This window comes from Necator americanus, chromosome X (genome assembly GCF_031761385.1).
Source record: "Necator americanus strain Aroian chromosome X, whole genome shotgun sequence".
Classification (NCBI taxonomy): Eukaryota; Metazoa; Nematoda; class Chromadorea; order Rhabditida; family Ancylostomatidae; genus Necator; species Necator americanus.
The window spans coordinates 16,329,374-16,357,316 of NC_087376.1; the positions used below are offsets into that span (position 1 = coordinate 16,329,374).

Consider the following 27,943-nt stretch of genomic DNA (forward strand, 5'->3'; position numbering starts at 1 on the left):
CCGAGAAAGTTGAAAATATTGAAAAAGGCAAGGATCTAATATAATACTAAACGTATGACAGACCTTCGCATTTTACTCTTATCTCTCGACTTTGAACTAAACTCTTAAACATAATCACAAAAAATTTGTGAGACGTTATTTTTAGATATTTTACATCGATAAAGCTTGAGGAAAAAAGTCTGCATAAAATATAATGACTGGAAAGTAATCTTTGCTTGTTAAGGGACACGAAAAGAATCTTCGTTTGTAAAATTAGAAGTGAACATCATAAAGATCTTTCTAACACATAACTAGACATAACCTGTCCGATCACGTGTTTCAGAGGCCGCGTGTGCGAGTCTGCTTGCTACCTGCATGCGGCGGCCCTGCTTTCACTAAACACAATCAGGCATTTTAGTGCACGCAGTGGGGACGTACGAGCTATATGGCATGCACAGTTGTATGACGCAAGACTACCATACATTGCAAAAATGTGCTGTTGTCCAGAACATCGCTCATAATCTGAAAGGTCAACTGCCTGAGCATGGAATCTTCGGAAACAAAAATTCGTTTCTTCACGCTGAACTGCCGAGCACTGCCCAGGGGACTACAACAAGCCGCTCTATCCAGACTTCCGCGGTATCTCTGTGTGCCTTTTGCTGCACTGCAGGAAACACGCATGAGGGATCGGCCCGTCATCAGCATCGAAAATTACACCATATACTGCGGGGATGCTGATGAAAAATGTAGGTGGGTGAGCAGTAGCTGTGAAAAACGACATACTTGGTGGAGGAATTTGGCTCGATGTTGTTGTAATCATCGACGCTATCACCTCTTTGAGACGTTGCATTCGACTCTGACCACCGTCCTGTTCTTCTCAGCTTCAAGATACGGTTAACGGTTGAGAAAAACCGAGAAGTTCCTCTCAACTTGAAGTCAGACATGGCAGGTCTGAAAGACGAAAAATGCAGAACTAAATTTCGTCAACGTGTGTCTGTTCATGTTCGAGTGCGGACCTAGTAGAAGCCTTGTGATGCGGCGTTCTGCAAAACTTCAACAGTGTCCCGCCAATGTCATTTTAGCGCCGTCTGCAGGTTCCGTGGTGAATCTTGAGTACGTAGACGATGTAGTAATATTCGCTTCTAGCAGCGCGAAGTTACAACATGTTGTTAACCTTGTGTCAGAATTACCTGTCGTCTGTGGACTGCGTCTACGCCTTGATAAATGCAAGCAGATGTAGATCTTTTCGAGACCTCGAACGGGAATCAGGGTGGACGGGTGCTTGGCTACTTTTGGCCGACGGTGTGCCACAAGAGATCACACAGGAGATCTTCGTGCGGGAATCAATGTGATGTATCAGCGGACATAACGTGGTGATTCTTTGCAAGCTCCCGCAAAAGATCGAGAAGGTTGGGCTCAGCTACGTTTAAGGACGACACACCTCTGCGAAGATGGACAGGCATTAATATCAGTCACCGATTAAATCAAGTAAGTCATCACGTGTTATATGCGTGTTATATGTATACAGTCTGAACTTCCGACTCCGTACTATATTTGGAGAATAATCAAATTTGATTTTACATTTATATTTCTCTAAAACCTCCACAATTTGGAAACATTATTCGGAACATGAATTCCCTCTGCTTTCAAATATTAGCACAGAATGATGTGCTAACATGAAATGAGGTGAATATCATCATCGTAGTGATGGAGATAACACTCTACATTAGATCACGTGAACGTGTGTTGGCTGGTATTGTATTTAAGCAGCCGTTTGTTTTTTGAAGAAAGGATGTTAGCAGCATTAGGGAGACACGCTGGGAAATAGATATGCGAAGGAGCCATAGAAGCCCATTCAACCGCGTTGGGGCTCCCGCGCACCAGTCCAACGCCTTGGTGCCCGTCTCCTCTTTTTGGAATTCTGTCACAGAGACATATATAGACGCAAACACCTTGCAGAATAAGTCCGTTATTATATAGCATGATACTTTGCAGATTTGGAAGTATACATTCACATAAAAGTTTGTTCACCCTCACTAACATATGACAGAAATTAACTTGCCTTATCAAAAACAACATACATGTATTTAGCTTTAGCTTTAGATCTGAGCAACAGTGAAAAGGTAGTGTTCGCCTATCAGGTGCATAACGATGGTTCGGCACCTCATCGATTAAAGTTTAGCATCATTATGGGGTATTTTCGTGACACACAGACACACACATGCATTTATGCACACACGGACTAAGCGCGTTATTATATAGCATGATATATATCTTAGTATAACTCATGATAAATTTAGTTCCACCGATGAAACGTTTTTCATCTTTGCAAATTCGTGACGCACAGATAAACGCACACTATGCGCGTTATTTTATAGCATCACGACTGGGTTGTCTCAAACATTTCTTTCCTAGTTTTCTAATAGTTTTTTGTTCAACAAATAACAAAGGATATTCCAATTAACAATAAAGTCAGCAGAATAGTAAAAGGTCTTAATTCATCGTTGTAATAGATTGTTGATTCTTTTGAACTAGGTGTGCCAGCCTTCGACTCTCGTTCACGTTTAATATAACGATTTATTACAAGACGTGAAATTGACAACAAAGCGCTAGAGAAGTCAATGGGAGGACCGCTACCGTCCTCCTCACACAACACAAGTGCTCTCCCTAGACCATTACCAAAGCTCCGCCTATTAGAATGATGACGAAGCGTTGGGGACTACGTGACGTGGGCCACAACACTCCCGGGGCGCAATAAAATGAAAACATCTGAACTAGTAATTGTGCCATTCTAGGTTAATATTGCACTGGAAGCCGTTTACCAATTAACAAATACAAGGAAAATTGCAGACTATCAGATTACGCGAAATGATGCCCACGTGTTAGTTTTTTTTTTGGTTGTGCCGCCCATTGACAGATGGTTTGCGGTCTCTGCAACTGGTTCTTTATTCGGCTCCTCTCTATTGACGTTGATGGAACTGAGCGAAAATTGAAAGGCATGTCAGCTTGTGACAGAGATAAGTGCACGTAATATGAAATGTACTTGAAGGAGAGATCATCACCGAAATAACAGAACTATGGCAGGCTGCTAACCAACCGAGAATGCTCAGCTGTTAGTGTAGCTTTTGTGAGTTGTGGACTGTGATTTCGCTCTTACATCATCAAGTACGAGTTAGCGAACAAATCTTGCATTGAACTTTCATGAGCTCTGGTAAGTGGGTTATACAACCTGTCGTACTACGTAGAATATTTTTCTCACGTTTTGTATTCATGGCGCGAAAAAGTGAAACAAGGCTGAAGAGTGTTGAAGTACGTGTCAATATAACGTTCAAAGTCTAAAAGTCCTACGAAAAACATCAAAATATTACCAACGATCAAATCAATAGGATGTCTTAAGCGAGCAAATCAGGAGGATATCTTATGTACTGGGGCGAAATGAACCTGAAAGAGACAAACGCTTACTATTCACGCCTCGAACGCTTCTGTGGAGGGCGCTCTGGTCTCGCTCTGACGGAACAAAGAATCATGATGATGCATGATGTGGGCCGCCACAGGTGCGACATTTATGCTGACATTGGCCGTGGGCAGGAGCGAGGCAGTTGATGCACTTATTCAGGTCTCGTAGTCGCAGTGATCTAGCAATAGCATCACTGAATACAGTGCAATTGGAGAATCGATGACCGTCTTCATTGTTGTTTTCACAGAAAATACAGAAGAGGCGGGGTAGTAATTGGGCGAGAAGAGTGTCGATCTTGCTCTCTAGTGAAAGCAGTTTGTCTTTCAGCTCTTGAATAGCAGACATGAGTAGACTCAAGGTTAGGCGAGTCGAGACCTCAAAGGTGTCAGAATTTAGTGCTGACTCGAGGCCCGTTGCAGGTGCGTCTTCTTTGGCAGACGTGCTAGACGGCGGCAGCTGTTTCGGCATGCTTGGACGACAGAGGACTACGAACTATTACGAAAGGAGAAAATCGGGCGTGACATCCCTTTTTGCTCCCTATGTAGTGAAGGAGAGACGGTCTGGGCTACTGTTTCGTTGAGTCATTGACTGCTCTCTGGAGGCAAGCTTTGAGGGCGCCGCCAAGACATGCGAACAGTGTGTGTAAAAGCAGCTCGACGATTGCAGTGATCACTTTGATGAGGGCTACGATAACGGAAAGACCGAAAGCGTAGATCAAAAGAACAACTATAGCGAAGGCTGCTATCACACTCAGTGATATTTTCCAATGCTGTACGAAAGCCATCATGAGCGGGCTCCTATCTGGGATTGAGAAGCCGTCCCACAAGCTGCCATTCACTTTTTTACTTGCGCTATCAAAAATTTCGTCGTCCGTCATACTGCTATGATACAGTAATTTTCCCGCTGGGAGAATATCGTGCGTTTGTGCCCCACACTGATATCGGCAGCGATCTTGTACATGCGCGTGGTTGTATTCGAGCTTGAGATGGTTTGCTTCACTTTTTGTTGAGCACTTGAGGAGAAATGTTTGATGTGAGCAGTCTAGTGCCAATTCACGAGGCTTTTCGGAATAGCAGTAGACGGTTGTTTTGGCCGCCTCTGTGCAACTGTAGCAGCCTGTGACGTTCGTTGCATTTATGGTGCAGGAAGGATCTATGGCTATCAAGGTCATTTGAATTTCTTTTCGAGAAGTAATTACCATCGTTACTTCTGCTTCATGGGAGTCGATCGAAACTGTGTCTGCTGCTGAAATATTGCAGTGCACTGTGGAGAGCGGTAGAACCGCAGTAGAATTTCGCATTGCTCTGAAAGTGTGTTGAGGGCATAGACATCGGGCTGCATTCGAATTCGTTGAACATGCGCACATGATTCTGTTTCTACATGAGCTGAATCTCCGCAAAGCAGCGTCTGCGCTAAGGCATTCGACTGCCACTTTGAACCCATCGTCTAGAATCATGTGAGTTTTCTGCGATTCTGCAAACCTTCTGTTGGCGGCAGCCGCAAAGAGGTGCTGTAGAGAGAGAACTCTCATGTTCCATCCAGCCACATTCGCCTGGACGTAAGGATGGAGTTGAACAGATTGAGATGTTTCTTTGCCAGCGGATGTGGATCGAACTCTCACATGAACCTCGGGGCTCCATGAAGGACACCTGTATATGTGGTATACAACGTTATCGAGAGGCATGTGAGCAATTCGATACAACAGACATCCTGCAAGCGGAAGACCTAGGCATCCACATATGATACCTCCACATGTCTCGCTGCATTTAGAGTAGCCGGGATATACTTCTGCTTCACGCAGTTCGGGAACGCTATCATTTGCTCGAAGATTGAAACACGTGTCCCCAAGACAGGAACCCATGAAAGGACATCGTTTTTCAGAAAATACTCTTGGCGACGTGTCTCTTGTATAGAGGAGCGTTTCTTTGTTGCACTTATGACGTGTCCTCTCCAGACTTATTTCAAGGTTCCCTATGGTTTGATTTCGGTATTTTAGATACACGCATACCTCCCTGTGAAGCTTATTGAATAGAACTTCTCGCTCATACTCGATCGTGCACATATTTGAATCGTTACAAACAAGCTCCGTGCTGTGACGCGTATGGGGGTGTTGACAAGCGTGGGTTTCTGAGGGCACTGTTGTTAGAGCAAGTAGCGCAACCACAACGAACTTTGATGGTCGCATGTCCACATGAGTGCGAACCGCTGGACTCTGGTTGCGCAATTTCGTTATGGGATGGGTGCTGCACTTCGGTACTATTTTCTTCACGACCATGGAGCACAATACCACGAGAAGTATTGCTGTCGCTACAATGCAGACTGCTGTGAAAATGGCTCCAAAGGGCCAGCAATGAGGATTCCCTAGCAACGACAAAGTGAATATCGCTTTGTCGTCACAGAACTTGCTACGCCGGCACATTCTGCTTTGCTGCCCACTGGCTTCAGCATGACTGTGAAGTGTCAAGTTCACATGACTATGGTGAGCTGATGGGGGTAGTACAAATGTACTGGTGTCATTGACGGTTCGGTTACGGCAGGCATCATTGAGGCAGAGTGTGTATGTGTCAGAAGATGGTTTCACCGAGACTTTCCCTTCTGCGCATAGTATGTGCGATGCGTTGCTCGTGTGGACCAAAGCCAGAACGAGAAGTGGGTATAGGAATCTCGTCGCTATGGTATTTGAGGTAGCTACTATGTGAGAATGTGAGAGCTCCTCTTCATTGGGAAATTCGTCATAGTACTTTTTGTTTTGCTTCGCCTTTCTGGGAGGAAGAATTCTTGTCGGCTGCTGTTGCTGTTTTTGACCTGTGGATCTTTTGTTGCCATCATTCTCATATATCTTGCTCCTTATTTCGAGAGAAGTAAGTTTCGAAATAGGTCGCTTGATAGTTTTACGTGATGAAGTAAGGACTTTAGCTGTCCGGTTCAGTCCATCTGAACTTTTGACAAGTTCGACGACTCGGCCAAGAGGCCAATTACTTCTAGTTACAATTCCATCTTGCTGTATGAGCACGATTTCTCCTATCTCTGGCTGCGAGCGCGATGTATGTTTCTGCTGCTTATGCACAGCTTTGTGCGCGTCCCGCAACTCGGTTAGGTACTCATTGTGCCATCTATTCCAGAAGGAGTTCGCAACCTCCTCTGCAAATTTAAGTGCTTCTTTCGCCTGTTCGACAGTATCTATTGTAGCATCATTGTAGGTGGGATCATCTAGCTCTTCCTTGTTACTGGCTTCAGGTAAGGCGAATTTGAGGTTGCCTTGGAGGAAGTCTACGGGTCGTAGAGGTATACTGGATATGTCCTGTGGATCAAGGACTGTTAGCGGACGGGTGTTAACCACCGCTTTTATACATGTCAGCACTGTCAACAATTTGGTGTATGTTAACTTTTTGCGACCAATGGTCTTGTTGAGACATCTTTTCACGGTTCCGACGAGTCGCTCCCAGAAACCTCCCATCCATGGTGATGCCGGAGGATTGAAAACCCATTTGATACCTTTTGTTGCCGAGTAGGACATTACCGAGTGTACGTTATCTTCGCTTCGCTGGAACAGCGTGCCTATTACTTTGGCTCCTAGCACAAAGTTTGTGCCACAATCGGATCTGATGATGTTTGGCACTCCTCTGCGGCTTATGAAGCGCAAGAAGCTGTCGAGGAAGGCAGATGCTGAGACGCTCTCAACAAGCTCGAGGTGAACCGCTGGTGTCGTAAGGCATGTATACAGGGCAATGTAGACTTTACCATCGGCGTCGGTTGTAAATGGGCCTAGATAGTCACAGCCCACATTTTGGAATGTCTTCGAAATAACGCTCCGGTCTCCAGGTAATAGGGCCATGTCCGGTTTCGCGAAGGGTAGACCTTGTTCTTTTCATTTTCGTCGAAGGTTTGGGGATCCAAAACCGCATTCTTATTAAAGACAACGTATGTTGCCGTCCGCAATGCATGTTGGTGTCGTGCGTCTCGTTCACTATGAGGCGTACCAACTCAGAATCGTTGGGAATGTAGATGGGTTGTTTGGTGTCACGTGGGAAGGCAGCATTTGTCAGCCTTGATTGAACCCTAATTAGATGGTTCTCGTCATAGAAAATCCTCTTGTCTTTGGGCTTTGATTGTACAACGTTGATGTCTATGTGTTCTACTTCTTTGCGGAGTATTATGTTTTCACTGAGCTTCATCTCTTCCGCTGTTATTTCTCTGCTGGAGTCGAAACAGCGCACAATTTCTGCAGTGATGTGTTTGTTTCTGCGCGCATTCACCAAAAAAAACCCAGCGAGAAAGCGCCTTCATAGCCCGCGTGAGTCTTTTTAACGCGTGTGAGTAATGTCTGAAGCGCCTCAAGTCCATGATGCCGTCGGACTTCGCCACGTGCGCTTTGAGTGCAGGTGCGCAGGTCTCTGAGTCCCTCATTAGCCCTCAATTTTCTTCTTCCGCTAGCCATGACTCATCACTCATTGGCTCGACTGGCCACTTTGTTCTCGGCAGTGAAAACCACGGCGGACCTGTAAGCCAGGAGCTGTTTTCAGATTGCTCTTTCGAAGTTGGTCGTGTTGCCAAGTCAGCGAGATTTTTCTCTGAGTCAGTGTGGAAGTACTCCACCGATATTGCGAGGTCTCGGATGGACTGTTCGATTTTTCGAATTCTGTCAACCTGATTTTCTACAAATAGAGGAAGTTTGCGTGATTCCTCCATGCGAGAGCGATTTTGCTGTCGCTTACTATGTAGAAGGCTTTTAAACGATGACGGTATTTTGTGACTATGGTCTTTGCTAGACGTACAGATATCAGGATAGCTAAAAGTTCCAGTCTTGGAATAGGAAGTTGCCTCTGTTGTGGAACGAGCCTTGTTTTGGCGCACAACAAGCCTTTCGTGTCATTTTCCGGCGGATGGGATACGTAACTGCAGCATGATATGGCCACCTGACTTGCGTCTCCGAAAACCCAGAGTGTAGCATTCCCAGTGTCTTTGCTGTTGCTACCAATACTGCGTGGGATCGTGACGACGGTACCTGAGATGTCCAAGCACAATTCGTTCCATTCGTGCAAGAATTCAGGATCGAGTGGCTTGTTCCAGCCTGCTTTCAGCATCACAGCGTCCCTCATTAGCATTCTTGCTCTGAGCGATAACGGTGCGACAAGGCCAAGGGGGTCGTACAATTTATGCACCTCATTTACAAGCTCTCGCTTTGTCATGTGCCTTTTGGGCAAAAATGGAATCGTAAGGGATAAGCGGTCAGTGATGGTGTCGTATTTTACACCTAACAGTTTGTTGGGCTTTGCCATACACCTGGCTTGTTGAGGTATGCCGGCATTCACTTCTGCCGAGTTGCTACTGAACTCTCTTAGATTCATGCCAATGTTGGCGAACAATGCTCTGGAGCTCTCAATCTTGGCTAGAGCTTCCTGTATTGTGCTAGCATTGAGGAAAACGTTGTCAACGTAAATGTTGTCTAGAATTTCCTTGGCTAGTGGCAGATCGCTGTTCGTGAGAAATGCTGTTAGTGACATGTTTAGAACGCTTGGTGAAGATCTTATTCAAAACGGAAGACGTTTGAAACGGTAGTGTGCGATGTTGTCGCGGGTAGGAGGCTTGTCTGGGTCCGTCAGCCATACAAACCGTAGAAGGCCGCGGTGTTCAGGAATGATCCTTATTTGTGTGAATGCTGCCTGGATATCCCCAGTAACGAGGATGCTACACCAGCGGCATGTCATGAGTATGTCTTGAATCTTATTGACGAAGCTTTCCCCTGTATGCACTACATCATTCAGTGAGGGTTTTCCACTTGATTTCGACGAGGCATCAAATACGATTCGCAAGGGTGTGGGTTTTTCGCTTCTCCACACTCCTGTGTGCGGCATGTAGTATGTGATGTTGTCAAGAGAGCTTTGCTCTGGGGACGAGACTTCCTCGATTACGTCGTTGCTCTTGTATTCGTCAAGAATTTTTATGTATCATGTCCTTTGTTCTGGATGACTGACATGAAACTTGAAGAGAGAATGCAGTCTTGAGATTGCGACTTTGAAGTTGCTGTCCAACTCGACAACGTTATCCTTCAATGGAAGGGGCGCGACAATTCTTCCGTCTTCGATCATGATTCGCTTTGCGTAGCAATTCAGGTAGTCGTACGCTGTGTCATCTTTTCTGTACTCATCTGTGGAAATCCCCATACCCTCCAACTCGTACATTTCTCGGAGCTCTTGCTTGACATCAGCAAGTGTTTCGGGGCAAGCTACCACTACATGTTCAGCTAGGAGTGTCTGCCCGACTGTGTCGGATTTTCCGAACAAGGCAGGCCCGAACACTGTGTTTTGAGCCAAAAGACTGGATGGCAGCTTTGTCGGAGGTGAGTCTAGCATTACAATGTTCTCGTATGCCTCGACCAATATCAAAATATGGGGTTTGACCACTTCTCCGTTTGTTGCCGTGTTGGAGAAGAATATATTGTTTCTCTCGAGAAACTGCACATCGGAACATGTAAGAGCGGCTGACGGAAACGCTTTTGTCAATACTGGCTTGGTACTGAGAGTCAGAGATACACTCTCACCAAATCTTGTTCTAAACTCTGCGGTCACCTTTTGTGCTATATACGTTTCCTCGATACCTCCGATACCATACATCGTGCATTGATATGGCTCGCTGTGCACGAGTGCAAATTTGTCGGCAAGGGTCGCTTCTATCAAATTGCATTGAGCCCCCGAATGTAGAAAGAGAAGAACGTTTTCGTAGGCGCCCGTCTTATTGTTTTTCACTTGTTTCTGATGGCTTCTGAGGAGGACCAGCTGTTTCTGATGGCTATCTTCTTTGGCTAGATTGGAAGAACTTATCAGGGACTGTGACTCGTTTCTTTGCTCTGCAGCTGGCTGTCCTTCGCTCGCAACCACGCTGCTGGATTGAATACGGTAATTGTTTTTATGCCGTTTCTCTTTTTCTTGGCTGTTTGCGTGATCACTCAGCTGTTCCTTCGACCTGGACACTTTTTCAGATGTTACGGGCGTTCGCCTGTCGGTGTCCATGGTGCAGAGCGTAGTATGATGATCCCGATTACAATTGGAACAGTTTTGTCGCGTGCAATCTCGACTTCTGTGTTCTTTTGAGAAGCACTTCGAACACACCTGTTGTCCTCTCAGCGCTTGCCTGCGATCAAGTGGTGATCTTACTGCGCGGCAGTTCTCGCTTTGGTGGTTTGTTCGCTGACAAAATATGCAATTTACAGTTCTGTTCACATTAGCGCGCGTAAGCTGCTTTGAGGTGTCCACACGTCGATGTGACGACGTGAGCGAAGAGTATCGATTTTCGAATTAGGCTCTAAAGGAGACACTATCTTGAAGTTCTTCCAACAAAGTGCCCACGGTTAGTCTTGATCCACTTGTGATTGTCTTCATACAGTCTTTGATGATTTCATACGGAAATTTTGCTAGAATTGTGTCAATCCATAGAGGGTCATGCTTTTTCCGAATGTCATAGCCAGTGGCTATCATTTGGAAAACAAGGTCTTTCACCTGATCCAGGGTTGCTACGCAGCTAGCTGCTTTTGAAGTTGCTTGAGGTATGTTCATGAACCTTTGCACTATCTTCGACCGGTTGTTTCCTTTGTTACCGCACTTTTTCTGCAGTAGATCGACAATAAGTCTGTAGTTGGAGCTACGCATAGGTATACTCCTTATTGCCTGCTGAGTTTTTCCTCTGATTGAGTCCTTTAGGTAGAGTATTTTCTCGAGGTCATTCAGCTGCGAATTCTGATCAATTATTAAGGAGAACGTATCCCAGAACTCCTCCCAAGATTCGTTTTGACCATCGAAATGGGGTAGCTTGAGTTGTGGGTACTTCACTCTGAGTGCTGGCGACAGCTCAAGATGTTGCTCCGCGCTAGTGTGATAGGTTGTTGGATTCTGTGCTGCACGTTTTTGATCAGCGTTTGATAGTAGGCTACATGGATCAAGGTCCTCATATTCATCATCTTTACAAGGCTGCAAGCCTATTTCGTTTTGGTTGGGATCTTGTGAGTGCAGGTTTTTCAGATCTATAATAGCGACTTGTGTGCTTATTTCATGCAGTCTGGCTTTCAGCGCCATTACTATGCATTCTCCGTCTTGCTTGAGAACGCGAAAGTTTGCTTTTTGCTTCAACTCTTCCATCTTTGAGAGCATTTCCTTTTTCTCAGGCTTAGTTGCCTTTTTGTCGGTCTGCATGATAGATTGATAGACTTGCTTCAGCGCGGTAAGCTTTTTCTCAACGTTGCTTTTTCTCAAGCGCAATTTGCAGCTCACACCTTCTTTGTTCGCAGTAGACGCGAAGTGCTTGCTCCTCTGAGGGAGGTTGATTTGGCCCAGCGGTCTCCTTATAGAGTTCTACCACTGACTTTAGGTCACTGTACTCGTCTTCGAGACCTTGTAGCAAGAGCGTGATTTTGCTCATTTTGCTAGGGTTGAGGTAAGATGCTCGTTTTCCGGAATCAGCGGTTCTTGACCTTAATATGAGCGAGAACAGGCTGATTCGTGTGCTGCCACGCGGGCTAACTGAAGGTATCGGCCGATGCACCAAAAAAAATTGTGCCAGCCTTCGACTCTCATTCACGTTTAATATAACGATTTATTACAAGACGCGAAATTGACAACAAAGAGAAGTCAATGGGAGGACCGCTACCGTCCTCCTCACACAACACAAGTGCTCTCCTTAGACCATTACCAAAGCTCCGCCTATTAGAATGATGACGAAGCGTTGGGGACTACGTGACGTGGGCCACAACACTAGGACTCAACTTGCTGTGAATTAAAATGTCGACGACCGTTGAAAAAAAATTCTTGGGGCAACCTAATACATATACTGCCGTGCGATCACATAGTTTGCGTATCCATAGAATGACCAAAGTTACTGGTTAATTGTTGTTAGGGACTTGTCATATTCATTCTTACAAACATAACTTCAAGAATCAATGAAGCGCAACTAGACAAAAATTTCCAGGACAATGGTGCTACCGGAATCTATATGGACTACAACAATTTTTTATAGAAAACGTAAAGAAAACACAACCAAGACGACTCCGCTGAAAGGATTGGTGGAGATTGTGAGTCTTTATTAAGACTAAATGATATCCAAAAAAGTATATTCGAGTGCTAAATTTTAGAAACTTCGTTTCTCGGAGATTGCAATAATAATTATTTTGCATTCTCAAGGTGTAAATCCATCTATAATCTGAAGTATCTGAAAGGCAGGCTCAGTATGTAGTTCGCCAACCTTCTGATAAATAAAGCCTGAACAGCATTATATCAAAAGGAGAGGGAAAGAGAGTGGAGAATTGGGAGCAGCGTCTAGGTGCCTTCAGACAGTCATGAAGGCTTCCTACTAGCCTACTGACCAGCGGGGGGCGATCGTTGGGCACCTGCAGCCGATTATCTGCAGCCGAATAAGTGCTTGCAAAAGAGGCTGTCGATAGACCAGTGAGGCATATTTTAGTCCACCTATGACCACTTAGCCACGCCCATCCATTACCACGTCACTGAGGTCATGTGCCGTGTTTGTATTGCAATTAAGTGATAGAGTTGACTTCTAGGAAGATTCAAAGAATGAAAAGATACCAAATTAGCAAGTAGAAAAAGACGTGGAAAATGAAAATGCTAAAAATAAAGAAAGAACGTAGAAGATTTGTAAAAGAAAAAAAACAACATTAGAAAACATAAATGAAGCTGAAAATTGAAAACGTTCCAAAATAAATGTTAAAAGGTGTAAATACAAGAACCTGGTTTTTGAAAGGCGTAGATTCGTGATTGAAAGTACTAGGTAGAAGATATAAATGTATATTTGTATTTATACAGACTATTTAATTCATGTAAGATTCTGCAGTTTGTAAAAGTTTGGATTTGTTTGTTTTACATAAAGTTCAAGTTTTACCAGAATTTAAAGCTGAAGTTAAAAGTTATTAAAGCGCCATTTTTTCTATTTCTGGGATTTCGTGTACAATTGTTCGATGTATCTCTACACGTAAGCGATCGATACCCCGTAAAGAAGCAACACCAGAGATAACGTGCTCCTGCGAGGCATGTTTCGCACTTCATGAGACGATGAGGGCAGAAGATGGACGTGATGGGCGGGGCGTGAGGCGAACGCAGCCCAATGCTCGCGCACTTAAAATGCATTATGCATTGGTATCATTGCAAATAATGTGATAGAAGTTGCGAGGACAGTTGAATGGAAACGAAGTGAAAACCATTGAATCAAATCATTACAAATTTGTGTTACTGACTTACTTGACCTACTTGGGCGGGTGTTACGGCCTAACGCGGCTATCCGCATCTTAGTCGGGATGTGTCGTTCTCGAACATACTTGAGCCATCCTGTTCGATCTTCAGCAAGAGTTTGCATAAAATCTACCCATCCGTCGCCTAATCCATAAGCGGCGGAATTTCACGTCTAAACTGAACTGCGTGTCAACGTCAAGTGTTCTCAGATCTTCTTTCACCACCTCCGTCCAGAACTTTATAAAAACTTATACGACCAGGAAGCCTTTTCCAATTAAGATCAGGAAGCATCCTCAAGACAATCTGAACAAGACGATCAGACCATCTCTTCATAACATGACCAAAGAAGTGACCAAAGACGGTCTTCCGTAACTATTTCAGGAGGCCGGGCAAGATGTGCGCGCTTTTCTCGTGTTTTCCTCCGCCGCTACACCATATTCACTTCTTAAATTTCCTCGTTATGACACACCATCGGCAAAGAAAGCCTAACAGTCGTCTAAACAGGCTTTTCTCCACGCAGTCAAGCTTTTCTATCACCGTAAACTGCGCTCGTCATTGATCCGTACAACATGATAAGGTGGTTTGCGGGTAGGTAGATTCGCAGCTTGACCTCGTTGGCGATGGGGATAAACCACAAGCGTTTGGTCAATGAGTTGAATGCCGAATTAGCTTTAGCGCATACTAGAGTCAAAAGCGGCTTTGAAGTTCAAAAAAGCTAATTGTAGAGGCTTCGAATATCCCTGCCACACCTCAATCACTCTCCTCACAATAAACACCTAATCAATTGTCAATCAACCATAGCGAAAGCCGGCTTGCTCGTCGCAGATGGCTCCTTCGTTTTTGTGTTTGACTAGCTTATCCAGGATGATCAGCTCCAAGACTTTGTATACTACACGTAGCACTGACATTCCTCTGTAATTCTTCGGTTCCGTGACGGATAGCTTCTTGTGGTGAGGAATTATGACAACGTGCCTCCAGGAATCATGTATCCTTTCTTTCATCCATATCGAACGAATGATTTTTGTCATCTCACGAATAAAGAAGGAGGAAGAGATTTCAGCATTTCTGCGCTAACTTCATTCTCTCTCCATACTTTAGCTTTAGCTTTCCATACGAAATGAACGTGGGGCGCATCCCAAGCGGATTGATTAACGCAAGAAAGTTTATCCTTTATCTTTATCTTCTGAGTACAGACCAGACCCTGCGATTTGGTCGGTGGCTCTCTAATGACCGCGGTATATGTTTGCCTGTGGGCGTGCAGAGACTGACGGCACTTCTCCTTTCAGCGAAGTGTTAAAATGTTTCCTCCAGATGGGAAGGGTTGCCTCTCCGACAGCGACTCCATTGGCAGTGTTCAGGAGAGGCAAACACTTCTCCATTCTTTTTACTGCCTTAGCAAAGTATGGATTTTTTCTCGGATTCTGTTCTCAAATTCCTTCGCTGTTGACGTCCATTCGTTGTCATGATCACGTTTCAGCTAACGACGCAACCTCCCTCTCAGACGTTTCTTTTGGCTGAAGTCACCAGTAGTGCGGGCAACAGATACAGAATTGTACGTGGATGTTGTCTCCGCAGATGCAAAGGCGAACTCCTTACTCGGTGCTAAAACCGGTTTTCTCTGCAGCGTCCTGAATGCATCTAATGAAAGAACCAGCGTTATCCATTCTCTTCCTGGTCCGTTACCCAGTATGGATCGACACTATTTAGCAGAATTTCTTCCTGCATTCCTCGTTTCTCAGACCTGCCAAGTCAAGCTTCGGTTGATGTTGAGCTTCTTGGTGCCTTTTCTGGAACCGCATCATAAAGCTGAGAACTGGGCTGTAGTCGGAATCGAATGCGACGTCCCAGGCGGCTCTAGATTAAAAGATAAAGTCAAAGTCACTGGCGTATCAATCCACTCCGGATGCGCCAACGCCTTTTACTGGAATTCGTAATCGTTTTTAAGGTTTTGATACGCGTGTTGGCCTATACAATGACTTGCGGGGGCCAGACGATGGTCAAGTCAGTGTTTTTATCCTCCCAGACAAGTCTGGTACCAATTTATCGACCCCGGAGGGATGAAAGGCTTGGTTTGCACTAGGGCGGTTTCGAACCCTCGACCGTGCGGCTGCAACGGACCTCTAACCGACTGCGCCACACCCGCCCCGCTCTAGATTAATTCTCGGATATCTGACAAGACATGTTCTTTGTCAGAATGTGATCGATCTGGAGCCCAAGAGTCGGCATTTTCCGTTTTCGCTGCTCTTCTGGGGTTGATGGGGTTGTTCCTTGGCACGTAAGCTGATGGCGTCGATAATTCCTCTTAAACGTGGATGTAATGATGAGGTTCGCTCACAGAGGTCTATTGGTATCTTTGATATCAACATATTGAATTCACAATAAAACTCGTTGCTGTTGTGGTCCTCTGTGATCTCCGTAGGTGCGTGAGCACTTACGATCCACAGTTTAAGTTCTCTGCGATCCCACAATCGTAGAAAGGCGCATCTTGACGACGTTGAACCTAACTTCTCAATCAGGTTGTTGTAATTGTTCCTAACAGCTTTTATATCAGTGAGGAGATAACTTACTAGTTAGCTAATACGTACTCCGTTAAAGAGTCCAGTGATGCTCTTGTACTCATAAATTATATTAGCGCGTCGTGGCGCTGCTTTTATTGAGGCGATCAGCGATCAATCCCTGACAGAAGCAGAGTTTTTTCATTTAGCGTTGAAGAGTTTAAACAGCACATTTTTCTCCAACAATGGTAAAAATTCTTATTATCACTCAAAAAAAGAAGTTTCGATGCAGTTGCTAGGTCGAAAAAATTTACAGCCCGAAATGGAAATTAAACTAGTGCAAAGTAGGTTCCACGAGTACTTGAATTACGACATTCAGAGTAAGTTCCATGTGATACAATCTCGCAGTTTTGTAGAATAAAAGTTTGTTTATATTCGAGCGAAGTTTGGTGTTTCTAGTTATCCTAGTTCTTTTGAAACCTAGCTGAGAAAAATGCTAAATTTTTGAACTTTTTTCAAATAGTTTCCGAGAGAACCAGAATACCTACAGAGATCAAAATTTGCAGCTGAGGGTTTTCTTTAATGCACTATCATAATATTGCACCGGATTTTTCAACCGCGCTACCGTAATCCCACTCAGTACCGTAATTAAAATGTTTCATTGTGCAAACCTTCCTCCTTCCTTTCGTTTTTTACCTTTTCTGCAGTTTGTTATTGATGTTTACTTCAACTACAAAATTCGACCACTAAAAAGTCAATCCAGTTAGGACCATTGTTAGTCGCTAAAATTACCTCTAAATCACCCCCTAGTGCGGTAAATATTGCTTTAAATACAATTTCAGAAAAACTGCCGGAAAAATTCTACTCCCAGTGAGTTTTTTCGGTTTCGCAGAAATCGAAGTTCCGGCGGTAATCGGAGTATTCATCGTTTGTAATCACTGTCAATAAGCAAAATTGTGTGTACGAAGAAGAATATAGTGTGAAAATGCCTTCAGAATCCGTTATGCATCAGCATCAGTCGTTTTTCACTTTGAAAGTTGGAAAAATCGCGGAGGGGATCGAATTTTCATTGTCATTGTCGACGGCTCGTTTTTATTGGCGATGAGTGAAATTGTAGGTAACTCGAAGTAATGTAAAAACGGTTGTAACGTGTGTTCTCTGTCGTTCTCAGCTGTTGTTTCCATTTCGGAAAAATAATGATTCCGGCGGAGATCGAACTCTCGACCATTCAAAAAAAATTGTTACGTCGGATACACGCTGAGAACTTCCTCATCTTTCAAACTTATATGTGTACATGTTACATATATACTGACACTTCTAGTTTTTGAAGTGAGCTATCTATGGTGTCTATATTATATTATATATTTTAATTTTACTTGCAGCACTTTATGTATCAATAATAGTTGTAGTACTATTCATCAATGTTTATTGCGTTATATTGTCATATTTTAACTTCTTTATTGAGCTTCAACTTGTTTCTATCGATTACTTTTAATTAATCTATTAATGTCTATTATAGCAAATTCTTGGTTGCTATATTAGCGGCTACACCAGAAAGAGTGATGTGAGGGTGTCGTTTTTAAAAGGTTTTTTTTTCTCAACTATACGCTTGACCTTGCGTATTATTCAATTATTCCCATCCAATTATTCCTTATAAACTACCATGCTGTTGTCCCCAAGTCAAGCTTCCTGTTTATTTACGATTTTTTGTTTTTCTCTGCAAGGTTCATACAGCAGAACCGCATCGCACCTTCTCAAAAAAAAGTTGGACACAATAGAAACAAACAGTTAAAAAGGCACATCAGCACATCATGCAGAGAAACCAGACATTCATACTTGAAAAGCACTTCGAAAACGTAAACATGACTACAGGTTTCGTAATTGGTTTGCGTTTGAAGCCGTTAGCTTCACCTTTTTGAGATTCACCTGACTCTCCTGAGGGGGTTCACGTAAAATAGAAATCTGACGACTTCCGTATACTATATCGAACACCAATAAAAGTTATCACTCACAAGAGATGCCTCATCTTTACCTTGACTAAATGATTCACAGGAAAAGAAGAAGCAACACATTTCTGCATAGGTCAAAATTGTGGTAGTTTGACCTAAGAAAATGTTAAATTTAAATCTAATTGTCATAGTTATCATAATCCCAAAGAAACTTCTTTTGAATATATTTATTTATTCACTTCAAATTTCTTTTATGCACAGAGTCATCCTACTACATCACCTTCGCTCATTCTACTATCTCACTTTCGCTCTTTTTTATTGCACAAATTGTATGTATTATGTGCAGCATATATTTCTCAAGAATGTTGCAGCATACTCGATAAATAACCTGTGGAATTTCTCAACATGGGTGGTTATCAATTCCTTGGGAACATCTGTAATAGTCAGAAGAGAGTGATTTCTTGCGTAAGTAGGCGACAGCTTCAACCAATCCTTCATGCCGGCGCTCGTTGTACGAAGTTCTAAAGGAACTGAAGGTTGTTGGGGGAATTCAATCTAGCATAAATAACATAGTCATTGACACCTATGCGTTCCTCTCTGTAAAGATCTGTCACCGAAACGTTTGTCGCCTAAATATGTAGATCTTCGCCGGGTTTGAAGTGAATGAAACGAAACTGGATGAGTATCTCCTTTATTTGCTTCAGTGTCTGCTGTTGTCCTTTTTATGACCTGTAAGAACTGACCATTTTGTACGGCATATTAAGTCAGATAGTGCAGATGTGCAAGACTGTATTTTAAACTCTACATAACGAGACTGCTGCACTACTATATTTGTGAGAACTTTCAAACACGAAAGGTGCTCTGGATGTAAAGACAATATTCGAAGTACTGTTTAGTAATTTTTTTCTAATTCTGCTAGACTTTTGCTTATCAGATGACAGTGGAATGCTCAGTTGAAAGGGTGATGCTAAGGTATTCTTTTTACGCAAGTGAAAGAAGGGCTTCGAAGTTCAGCCCTACGACAAGTATTGAGTATCAGGGATGGTGACGTATATATATATATATATATATATATATATATATATATATATTATATTTATTTATTTATTTATTTATTTATTTATTTATTTATTTATTACAATGTGTCGTTGCATGCTTTGTCTCCATCTGCTCACATCGTAGTAGCGGTTCGCATCCATGTTTCTCCAAAGTCCGATACGAACGAATCTCTCCATCTTGTTTTGGTCGGCCAACTTGTCGTTTCCAAATCCATGGTCTTCATTCGGTAATCATCTTCGCCCATCGGTTGTCCTTTGCAGTACACATTTTTCTGGCCCATGTCCACTTTCTTTCAATCGCTCTAGCCCTGATATCTGGGAGTTTTGCAGCATTTTCCAGCCACAAGTTCGTACGATGCATAAGAAGAGTTACACCGAGCATTCTTCTCATTATTTCCCGTTGAGCTATCTGTAGCGCCTTGAGATCTTTGCTTCTTGTAGGCCAAGTTTCACAGCCGTAGAGGAGACAAGGTTCCACACATTTTGTATAAAGTCGACGTTTGAATTTCATTGGAAACCTTCTATTTGCGAAATATGAACGGAATCGGTTGAATGAGTTCCAGCCAGAGCGAATTCGCCTATTTAGCTCAGTTGTTAGATTCCTATCAAAGGATATGCATTGACCAAGATAAAAAAAGTTGCTGCAGTAATGTATAGGAGATCCATCAGTTGAGATCGGTATTTCTTCGGAATTGGTCATGACAAGAGTCTTAGAGAAATTCATTCTCAGTCCCACAATTTGGCTTTTGTCGCTCATTTCTTGTAGCATTAATTGGAGTTCTTGTGGTTTGTGCGCGAAGAGAACCACATCATCAGCGTACCTGAGATGACTTAAACGGAGCCCATTTATGTTGATACCTCTGTTTCTCCAATCTAGGCTACGGAAGACGGTTTCCAAAACGGCAGTGAAGAGGGAGGGAGAGATTGGGTCTCCCTGTCGAACACCCCGTCTAGCGTTGATAGGAACTTGATTACCACATATTTCAAATGTTACAGAAGCAGATGTGTAGATGTTCGAAAGAAGACGAATTATCTTTGGATGAACTCCTTGTCGATGTAGTGACGTCCATATCATATTATGTTCCACAGAATCAAACGCTTTCGAGTAATCAACGAAAGCTATGTACAGCGGAAAATTGTACTCAAGGCTTTTCTCTACCAATTGGTTAATGACGTGAATGTGATCTAAAGTGGAAAAGTTGCGTCGAAAGCCAGCCTGTTCGATGGGTTGGTTGATTTCTAGGGAAGCCATCATTCTTTGTAAAATGATCGAACTAAATACCTTATATATGACGGACAACAGTGCAATAGGACGGTAGTTGTTGATATCAAGTTGTTCCCCTTTTTTAAACAGCAACAGTATTGAAGAACCGGAAAGCGTAATCGGAAGCTTTTCTCTCTCAAGACAATCATTAAAAAGTTTGATCAAGGAATCTTTGACCACATCATATCCCGTTATCAGTGATTCGGCAGTGATCAAATCTGGTCCTGGCGCTTTTCCTAGTTCATTTTCTTCACCGCACGGCTTACTTCATCTGCTAGGATTGGTGGCACATCGTCAAGTTGATACCATGGAATTGATGCAGGTAATTTTTTTGAGGAGAATAACTGGCTGTAGAATTCTTAGACTGCTTTGGCGACTTCAGCAGGAGATCCCGCGACTGAGCCGTCTTCTTTCCTCAGTTGTGTCAATGTTCTTGTGAAGATTTGGTTCGCCTGTAGAGCTCTTCGAAGGCTAACACTTCTAGAGATTGCTTGATGTAATCGCATCAGATGTTTCTGCTCGATGTCTGTTTTCAAAGAGAGCCGCAGTGCTTTGCTGACAATTGAAAATTCCACAGCGTTTTTAGCAGACTGTTGATGTAAAAGTCGATGTCGAATTTCATACAGTTTTCTTGTCGTATCGGAAATGTGGGTCTCTTTTGTCCTGGATGTAGCAACAGTAGCGGCTATTTTTATTGTAGCTTTCAGTTGCTCATAATTACTTAGATCGGCGGCAGTTGCGAGTTGTTTTAAAGTAGAACGGAAAATTGATCTATTCAAAACTGTCTTACACTTGCAGTTATTTCGAAAGTAATGGAATTGAGACGGCAGACGAATTTTTGCCATGACGAGCCGATGATCACTATCGATGTGGAACCGACCGATGATGTCCACGTCAAGGAAAATGGAGGGGTTCGTTGATAAAACAAAATCGATGGCATTTCTTGTTTTCATATTAGGAGATATCCATGTCCATTTTCTGGTAAGCCTTTTTGGGAAGCGGTTATTCATCAGATAAAGCTCATTTTCCGAACAGAAACTAGCCAATGTGTTTCCTCTTCGGTTGCGCGTTCCTAGACCATATGGCCCTATAAAGTTCTCTCCCAATTCTCCACATCCGACTTTAGCATTGAAATCTCCAACGACAACTTTGTATGTGGAATATCTAATTTGTGGAGGACTTTGGAAGCGTGATAGCAGTGCTTCAGAAACAATTTGAAGGAAATCGGCGTATTCGTTGTCGGCATAGTCAATCGTTGGTGCGTACACTTGAATTACACGAAAGCGGCTGGTTTTTGTGAGAATGTCGATGTATGAGACTCTGTCACAAAGAGGGTGAAAAAAACAGCAATTAATACATTTCTTATTGACCAGAAACCCTGTTGAGTCGGAAAAGAAAATCATATGACCACTTAGCTGTAATTTTAAAACTTCGTATCTTCTTCTTTGTGTACTGCATAATCCGATTATATCGAAAGGTACCTCCATTGTGGCCTCTTCCAACGCGGCAATTCTTGTCCTGGAGCTCAGGGTGCGGCAGTTAATAGTACCAATCCGGAGATTCAGCATGATGGACTAGTATTCGAGCATCAGGTTGTCCAGGCGACTGATGCGAAGATACGTGAGGGAATGCAGTAGCTACCGACCGCTAACGGTGGTGTTAGTAGTCAACTTCATATATATATATATATATATATATATATATATATATATATATATATATATATATAATATATATATATATATATATATATATATATATATATATATATGTAGAAAAGTAAAATTAGGTATGCCGGAGATGTGATGCGTTTCGACTAAAGAAGTTGGAGAAGAGATGAGAAGCTACTGGGCAACCTGTTCGTGCGATCATAGCAAATGGAAGCATTACCTGATGCCTGCTTTTGCAAATCGAAGAACAACGAGATAAAGGTGATACCACCGAGGAGGGATGTTGTAAGGTAAGCCGAGATGCGTATACAGACTATTCTGCTTACTGCTTTTCTTGATTGCACAGATCTCACCGAGGTACGTGTTTGTACACGAATGACGAAGAAAAATAAACAGTCGGTAAATTGCCCTTCTTTTTTCCCTTTGCAAAAATCAATATTTAGGCGGGATCGAATTGTTCATCGTCCGTAATCACTGCTAATTAGTAAAATTTTGTGTAAATAGTAATAAATAGTAAGAGTGTGGCTTTTTGAAATGTGTTTTCTGTCGTTCGTATTTGCTTCCTTCATTTTGCAAAAATAATGATTCCAGCGTGGATCGAGCGCTCAGTCATTTGTTATCAATGACAAAAGAAAAATTGTGTCGTCGAACACGGGCTAAGAGTTTCCACATCTTCTCACGTTATATGTGAACGTATATACTGACACTTCTAATTTTTGCAGTGAGCTATCTGTGGCGTCTATATTATACTATACATTTTTATTCTACTTCCAGCACTATATATTAATATTAGTTATGGTACTATTTATTAATGTTTCTTTCGTTATATTGCTTTATTTCAACTCATTTATTGAGCGTAAATTCGTTCCTTTCAGTCTACTTATTGAGTAAAGGGCGTGAGTGGTGTAACGGTAAGAGGTTCGGCTTTCTACACGATCGATCGGAGGTTCGAATCCGCCTGAGTGCTCACTGGCCTTTCATCCCTAAGGGGTCGATAAATTGGTATCACACTTGCCTGGCAGGATACAAGCACTGACTTGACACATCGGCTAGCCACCGCAGTTCATTGTATAGGCCAGTTACACGTTCGTGAACCTCAAACGATTTTGAATGGAAGTGGACGTGGTGGCGCATCCCAAGCGGGTTGACTAACGCCAAAACTTTATCCTTTATCGTTTATTATAATTAAGTTGTAAGTATTTTTTGATTGCTACATGAGCGGCTATACTAGAATGGGATGAGGAGGTCGCTTTCAGGACGGTCTTCAACGCGGATGATCGTTTTCAAGAGTATTTTCTTTCCAAATACACTCTTGACCCTGTCTGTGGGTAAAAACGGGATATATTAGCGGATAAACCGGTGCTCGGCGTGCTCCCATTTTCTTCGATTTTTTTTGAATTTGTGGAATGGTGTTTTCCATCCTCCCGATTCTGAAAAACTGCGCTCTAAACCCTACCTAATAGCCGTGAAAATCTAATGCTAGAAGTTCCACCAGACGCTGATTTTAAGAACGAAAAAAAACCTGTTAATGGGAAAGGGCAGGAAGAGCAGAAGTAGTAAGTCTTTTGCAGGTTTCTGAGCAATCGATTCGACTTTAATCTGATAAGCGATGACGCATGTCATCTATAACATTTAAATTAACTGGATCTTGAATGTTTCAGTGTTAGCTTTGACTGACAAATCGTGTCGAACTAGTAGAATTGGAGTAAATGTTGTGTTGTAAAACCATCTACCTACAAATTCTCATTGGCGCAGTAATGGAAGGTTTTCGACAAGCTTTATCATGGCAGCTCAGGCATAGCATAGCATTGTTTAGCATAGCAAAGAATAAAGCTATTGCAGAACCCATAATAAGATGTTCTTCTGCATTAGCATGTCGTTTTCAATTCTTAAATATAAAGTGAAGACGAATTTCTAGGTATCCGTGACACCCGACTATGCCGAAAATAAGGCAAACAAATAAAAGTGGATCAAGTGTTTGCCATTAGTCAATAAGGTTGGGATGCGTCACTGCGTTCACTTATTTTCAGAATCGTTTGAGGTTTATGAACAAGTAACTAGCTTGTACAATGACTTGCAGCAGCTGGCTGATGTACCAAGCCAGTGTTTTTATCCTCCTGGACAAGTCTGGTATCAATTTATTGACCGCTGAGGGATGAAAAGCTTGGTTTCCACTAGAGCGGAATTGAACCTCCGGTCGATCATGCTGCAGCCACAGCGCAACCTCTTACCGACTGCGCTACACCGCCCACCAGGAAAACAGATAAAAGGGATAAAGGATAAAGTCACTGGCGTATTAGTCATGTGGGGAGCGCCAACCTCCACAACGGTTTAGCGCCTCATAATGGCGTGAAGGTGACTCTAGGCATCGAACTGCGATGCGCAGCGGAGGTTCGTCCTCCGGCGACACACGCACGGCTCGCCATGGAGACTGTCTCAGACTATGTACTTACAACGCGATAACAGTGTCTACAGACGCTGACCTGCATGTCCCTCTCGGAGCTGCAGAGCGTAATAAATTTCACGTGATTGCTCTGCAGGAGACCAAGTGCAGGAGGAGCGAAGTACGACAGATGAATGACGGTACACTCGTCATCCGTGGGGAGAAGGTTCCGTAGCGAAATGTAGGCAGCGTTGGTTTTATTGTGCACCCATCTGTCGTCCATCTTGTCGATTCTCACAAAATCCTGTCACCTCGTCTGGCAATTCTTCGCCTCCACAATCTGCGTCAAAACCCATCAGTATAATCAACTGTTACTCACCAACATCAGCAGCTGATGAATCTGAATTGGACGCACTTTACGAGGAGCTGGAGAAAGTAATCCGCAGCGGGAAGTCCTTCTACAAATTCGTTGTCGAAGACTTCAACGCAAAACTAGGAAGGGCCAAGGAAGAGGATTACAGGATTGGAAGATTTGGACTGGGGGGTGAAAATGAAATGAAAATGGCAATCGTCTCACCGGGCTGCTGTCTGCCGCTCGCCTCCTTCATGGAAACTTTCTTTTCATGAAGAAAGATCATGGTCGGTGGACATGGGAATCTCCCAATGGGGCGACTCCTGCGGAGGTCGACCACATACTCACCAACCGGAGGTGGTGTCTACTTGACATCTCATTAGTACCATCCTTTTTTTAGTGATTTTGATAACCGTCTTCTTCGTGCGAAAATACGACTTAGCCACACGATGGAAAAGAACATCTACTGTCAGCAACGAAGGAGAAAAGAAGTCGTCCACGACGATTGCGTACTCCAGGGCTCCGTGTCCTAAGGTGACTGGCACATTGAAGAGGACCCAAACGTGGACTACGAGGTACCGCTCAGAGGATTACGAGCCTGTGCTGAGCGTGCCTCGAAGCCGCGCACGACAAACTTGGATCGAATTTCGAGACCACCAAGGAATTGTTGGAAAGAAGAAGGGCTTTGAAGCTTGATCCGAGTGCATCGCACATTGAACGGTTAGTAGCAAACACTAGCTGCAGAAAAGCGTTGAAGGAGGATCTTTCAAAATACAGGCAGAAGTAGAATCTGGAAACAGTACAAAGAAGAACGAGTCTAAAGAGGTGCCGCAGGGATCTCCGCGAATATAATATTCCGCTAGCAGCCTTGCTGAGCGAAGACAGGACTCGCACGTCTTCTCGTCGTGAGATGGAAATCATTACGAAACCTTCTACTCCAATCTTTTCCGCTCATCAACTCCTGTGTCAAGCCCGATCATCCCCACTGGTGAAGCTCCACCACGGATTCTCCCTTCGGAAGTACGAGTCGCTATCAAGAGCATGAAACCTGGCGCAGCCCCCGGACCTGATTTTATATCAGCAGACTTTCTTCGGGCTGGTGGCCATCCGCTTCATGTAATCTTAGCAGCGCACATGACATCCTATCTTCAGAAAGAAAGGATCCCAAACCAGTGGAAGACCTCGCGAACCGTTCTTATCCATAAGAAAGGTGACCGAGAGGACCTTCGGAACTACCGTCCGATATGCTTGCTGAGCGTGTTATACAAAGTATTCACCAAGATCATCCTCACGCGCATATCTAGGACGCTGGATGAAGCCCAGTCTCAAGAACAAGCTGGATTCCGCCAAGGGTTCAGCTGCTTGGACCACATCCAGACCGTGTCGAGGGTCACAGAGGTTTGCCGGAATGCCGCCTGCCTCTTGTTCTAACCTTCCTCGACTATGAGAAAGCCTTCGACAGCGTAGAAACGAATGCTATACTGTTAGCGCTGGTCGACCAAGGTGTGGACGCTTCGTATGTGAGGACATTAGCCAATTTCTACGATCGGTGCACCACGAAGATGCTGCATTGCAATGGATGATGAAATCACTTCCCTGGGAACAAAAGGGCATACGTATTGGTGGAAGATTTCTCTCGAACCTTCGTTTTGCGGACGACACCGTTCTATTTTCGGGCAGCACCAATTAAGCAGAAAATGATGTTCAACGAATTGAGCAAAGCAGGGAAGAGAATAGGACTGCGAATAAACAGAAAGAAGGCATGAAGTTCATGAAGAGCACCTACTGCGAGGACGGAGAGTACAATTTGAAGGCTCTCAAATCGTGGAAACTTTGTCATACGTCTACCTCAGACGTTCTATTAACATGGAAAACGACTTGAAGGAAGAACTAAATAGAAGAATGAGAGCAGCATGGGCAGCATTCGCAGCCGGCAGGACCAACTGACGGACCAAGGTCTTCGTGCCCATCCGTTCGACTCGACAGTTCTCCCAACGCTCTGTTACGCAGACACCGCTGCCACGTCTAGGAAGCTTCTCACTACCCACAGAGCCCTTGAGAGATGCCTTCTGAAGCTTAACCGGCGCACACATCACCTAGCCGGTCTTCGCAGCTCAGACTTAAGAGGAATGTCCCGTCTTCGCGACCCAGCGGAATATATATCGAAAGCAAAACATAGATGGGCCGGTCACATCATGAGAAGAATAGACGATAGATAGACTAAAACAACGCTAGAGTGGATCCCAAGAGATGCTAAACGCCCTCGAGGGAGATCGCTAACGAGACGGGGTGACTTGTTCGCTACACGGATGGATCAGCTGAGAGCTCAGCTGGATACGGCTCAAGGAGCTCGTCAACGTCACTTGCGAAACTTGAGAACATCTTGGACGACAATGGCGAGGGAACGAAAAGAGTGGAAGAGATGCTGGGGCCCACACGTGCAGTGAAGACGGGCCATCTAAGCAAGTAAGTAGGTAAGTGGGGAGCGACAGAGCGCTCTACTGCATTTCGCAATCGTTGAGGTTTTGGAACGCGTGTTGGCCTATACAATGACTTGCAGGGCCCACCGATAATCAATCCAGTGTTTTTATGCTACCAAACAAGTCTGGTACCAATTTATCGACCTGAAAGGAATGAAAGGCATGGTTATCACTAGAGCGGAGTAGAACTATCGACCGTGTGGCTGCAGCGGACCTCTAATCGACTACGCCACACTTGCCCTGGCAAACACATATTACAAGAAATAATATTTTTTTGAAAATATGATTTTTATCGACTGTGTTATCGCCTCCTCACCCTCAACAGAAGGAGCGTTTCAATAAATTCACACTGTCAAGGTAAATAGACAAACCTCCAGCGTAGGAGTGAGGATGTCGATTATCTCAGGCGAACCATGCACAAAAAAAGAAGGTGTGGTCATGCGAGCGCAAACGTCTTCCCCAGCAAAAGTTTCTCTCCTGATTGTTTTTTCTTGTGATCGGTCCAGTTCGCGGCGTACCTAAAATCGTCACATATTCCTCCTTATTTTCACAAATCCTGCGCGGGCCGCCGCCATGGGATCAAAATCAATCAGGTCCGGAGCAGCATTACCGAGAACAGCAATA

General features: G+C 43.7%; 10 protein-coding genes across 12 annotated transcripts; 2 read left to right on the forward strand and 8 right to left on the reverse strand.

The window, feature by feature from the left end:
* Positions 1-3,502: 3,502 nt before the first annotated feature.
* RB195_023508 (uncharacterized protein) lies at positions 3,503-3,904 on the reverse strand (the record flags this gene model as incomplete). The annotated part of the gene is made up of 1 exon (XM_064210974.1): positions 3,503-3,904. The coding sequence occupies one exon, from the start codon at positions 3,902-3,904 to the stop codon at positions 3,503-3,505; it is 402 nt and encodes a 133-aa protein (XP_064066855.1).
* Positions 3,905-4,001: 97 nt separating this feature from the next.
* Positions 4,002-7,271, reverse strand: RB195_023509 (uncharacterized protein; the record flags this gene model as incomplete). Its single annotated transcript, XM_013445129.2, has 1 exon — positions 4,002-7,271. The coding sequence occupies one exon, from the start codon at positions 7,269-7,271 to the stop codon at positions 4,002-4,004; it is 3,270 nt and encodes a 1,089-aa protein (XP_013300583.2).
* Positions 7,272-8,091: 820 nt separating this feature from the next.
* On the reverse strand, positions 8,092-8,940 carry RB195_023510 (uncharacterized protein; the record flags this gene model as incomplete). The annotated part of the gene is made up of 1 exon (XM_064210975.1): positions 8,092-8,940. One exon carries the CDS (start codon positions 8,938-8,940, stop codon positions 8,092-8,094), a length of 849 nt encoding a protein of 282 aa, XP_064066856.1.
* Positions 8,941-9,384: 444 nt separating this feature from the next.
* Positions 9,385-10,446, reverse strand: RB195_023511 (uncharacterized protein; the record flags this gene model as incomplete). The annotated part of the gene is made up of 1 exon (XM_013451857.2): positions 9,385-10,446. The coding sequence occupies one exon, from the start codon at positions 10,444-10,446 to the stop codon at positions 9,385-9,387; it is 1,062 nt and encodes a 353-aa protein (XP_013307311.2).
* Positions 10,447-10,731: 285 nt separating this feature from the next.
* Positions 10,732-11,622, reverse strand: RB195_023512 (uncharacterized protein; the record flags this gene model as incomplete). Its single annotated transcript, XM_064210976.1, has 1 exon — positions 10,732-11,622. One exon carries the CDS (start codon positions 11,620-11,622, stop codon positions 10,732-10,734), a length of 891 nt encoding a protein of 296 aa, XP_064066857.1.
* Positions 11,623-18,512: 6,890 nt separating this feature from the next.
* Positions 18,513-22,002, reverse strand: RB195_023513 (uncharacterized protein; the record flags this gene model as incomplete). 3 transcript variants are annotated; one of them, XM_064210979.1, is made up of 3 exons in its annotated part: positions 18,513-18,633; positions 18,696-18,841; positions 21,916-22,002. In XM_064210979.1, 3 exons carry the CDS (start codon positions 22,000-22,002, stop codon positions 18,513-18,515), a joined length of 354 nt encoding a protein of 117 aa, XP_064066858.1. The 3 variants fall into 3 exon arrangements, with proteins under 3 accessions (XP_064066858.1, XP_064066859.1, XP_064066862.1); XM_064210977.1 differs by lacking the exon at positions 21,916-22,002 and adding an exon at positions 19,288-19,347; XM_064210978.1 differs by lacking the exons at positions 18,513-18,633; positions 18,696-18,841 and having other exon boundaries at positions 20,794-22,002.
* RB195_023514 (uncharacterized protein) lies at positions 19,391-20,425 on the reverse strand (the record flags this gene model as incomplete). Its single annotated transcript, XM_064210980.1, has 1 exon — positions 19,391-20,425. The coding sequence occupies one exon, from the start codon at positions 20,423-20,425 to the stop codon at positions 19,391-19,393; it is 1,035 nt and encodes a 344-aa protein (XP_064066860.1).
* Positions 20,794-24,843, reverse strand: RB195_023515 (uncharacterized protein; the record flags this gene model as incomplete). The annotated part of the gene is made up of 2 exons (XM_064210981.1): positions 20,794-21,701; positions 24,756-24,843. 2 exons carry the CDS (start codon positions 24,841-24,843, stop codon positions 20,794-20,796), a joined length of 996 nt encoding a protein of 331 aa, XP_064066861.1.
* A 1,037-nt stretch (positions 24,844-25,880) lies between these two features.
* RB195_023516 (uncharacterized protein) lies at positions 25,881-26,270 on the forward strand (the record flags this gene model as incomplete). Its single annotated transcript, XM_064210982.1, has 1 exon — positions 25,881-26,270. One exon carries the CDS (start codon positions 25,881-25,883, stop codon positions 26,268-26,270), a length of 390 nt encoding a protein of 129 aa, XP_064066863.1.
* Positions 26,271-26,752: 482 nt separating this feature from the next.
* Positions 26,753-27,058, forward strand: RB195_023517 (uncharacterized protein; the record flags this gene model as incomplete). Its single annotated transcript, XM_064210983.1, has 1 exon — positions 26,753-27,058. One exon carries the CDS (start codon positions 26,753-26,755, stop codon positions 27,056-27,058), a length of 306 nt encoding a protein of 101 aa, XP_064066864.1.
* Positions 27,059-27,943: the final 885 nt, after the last annotated feature.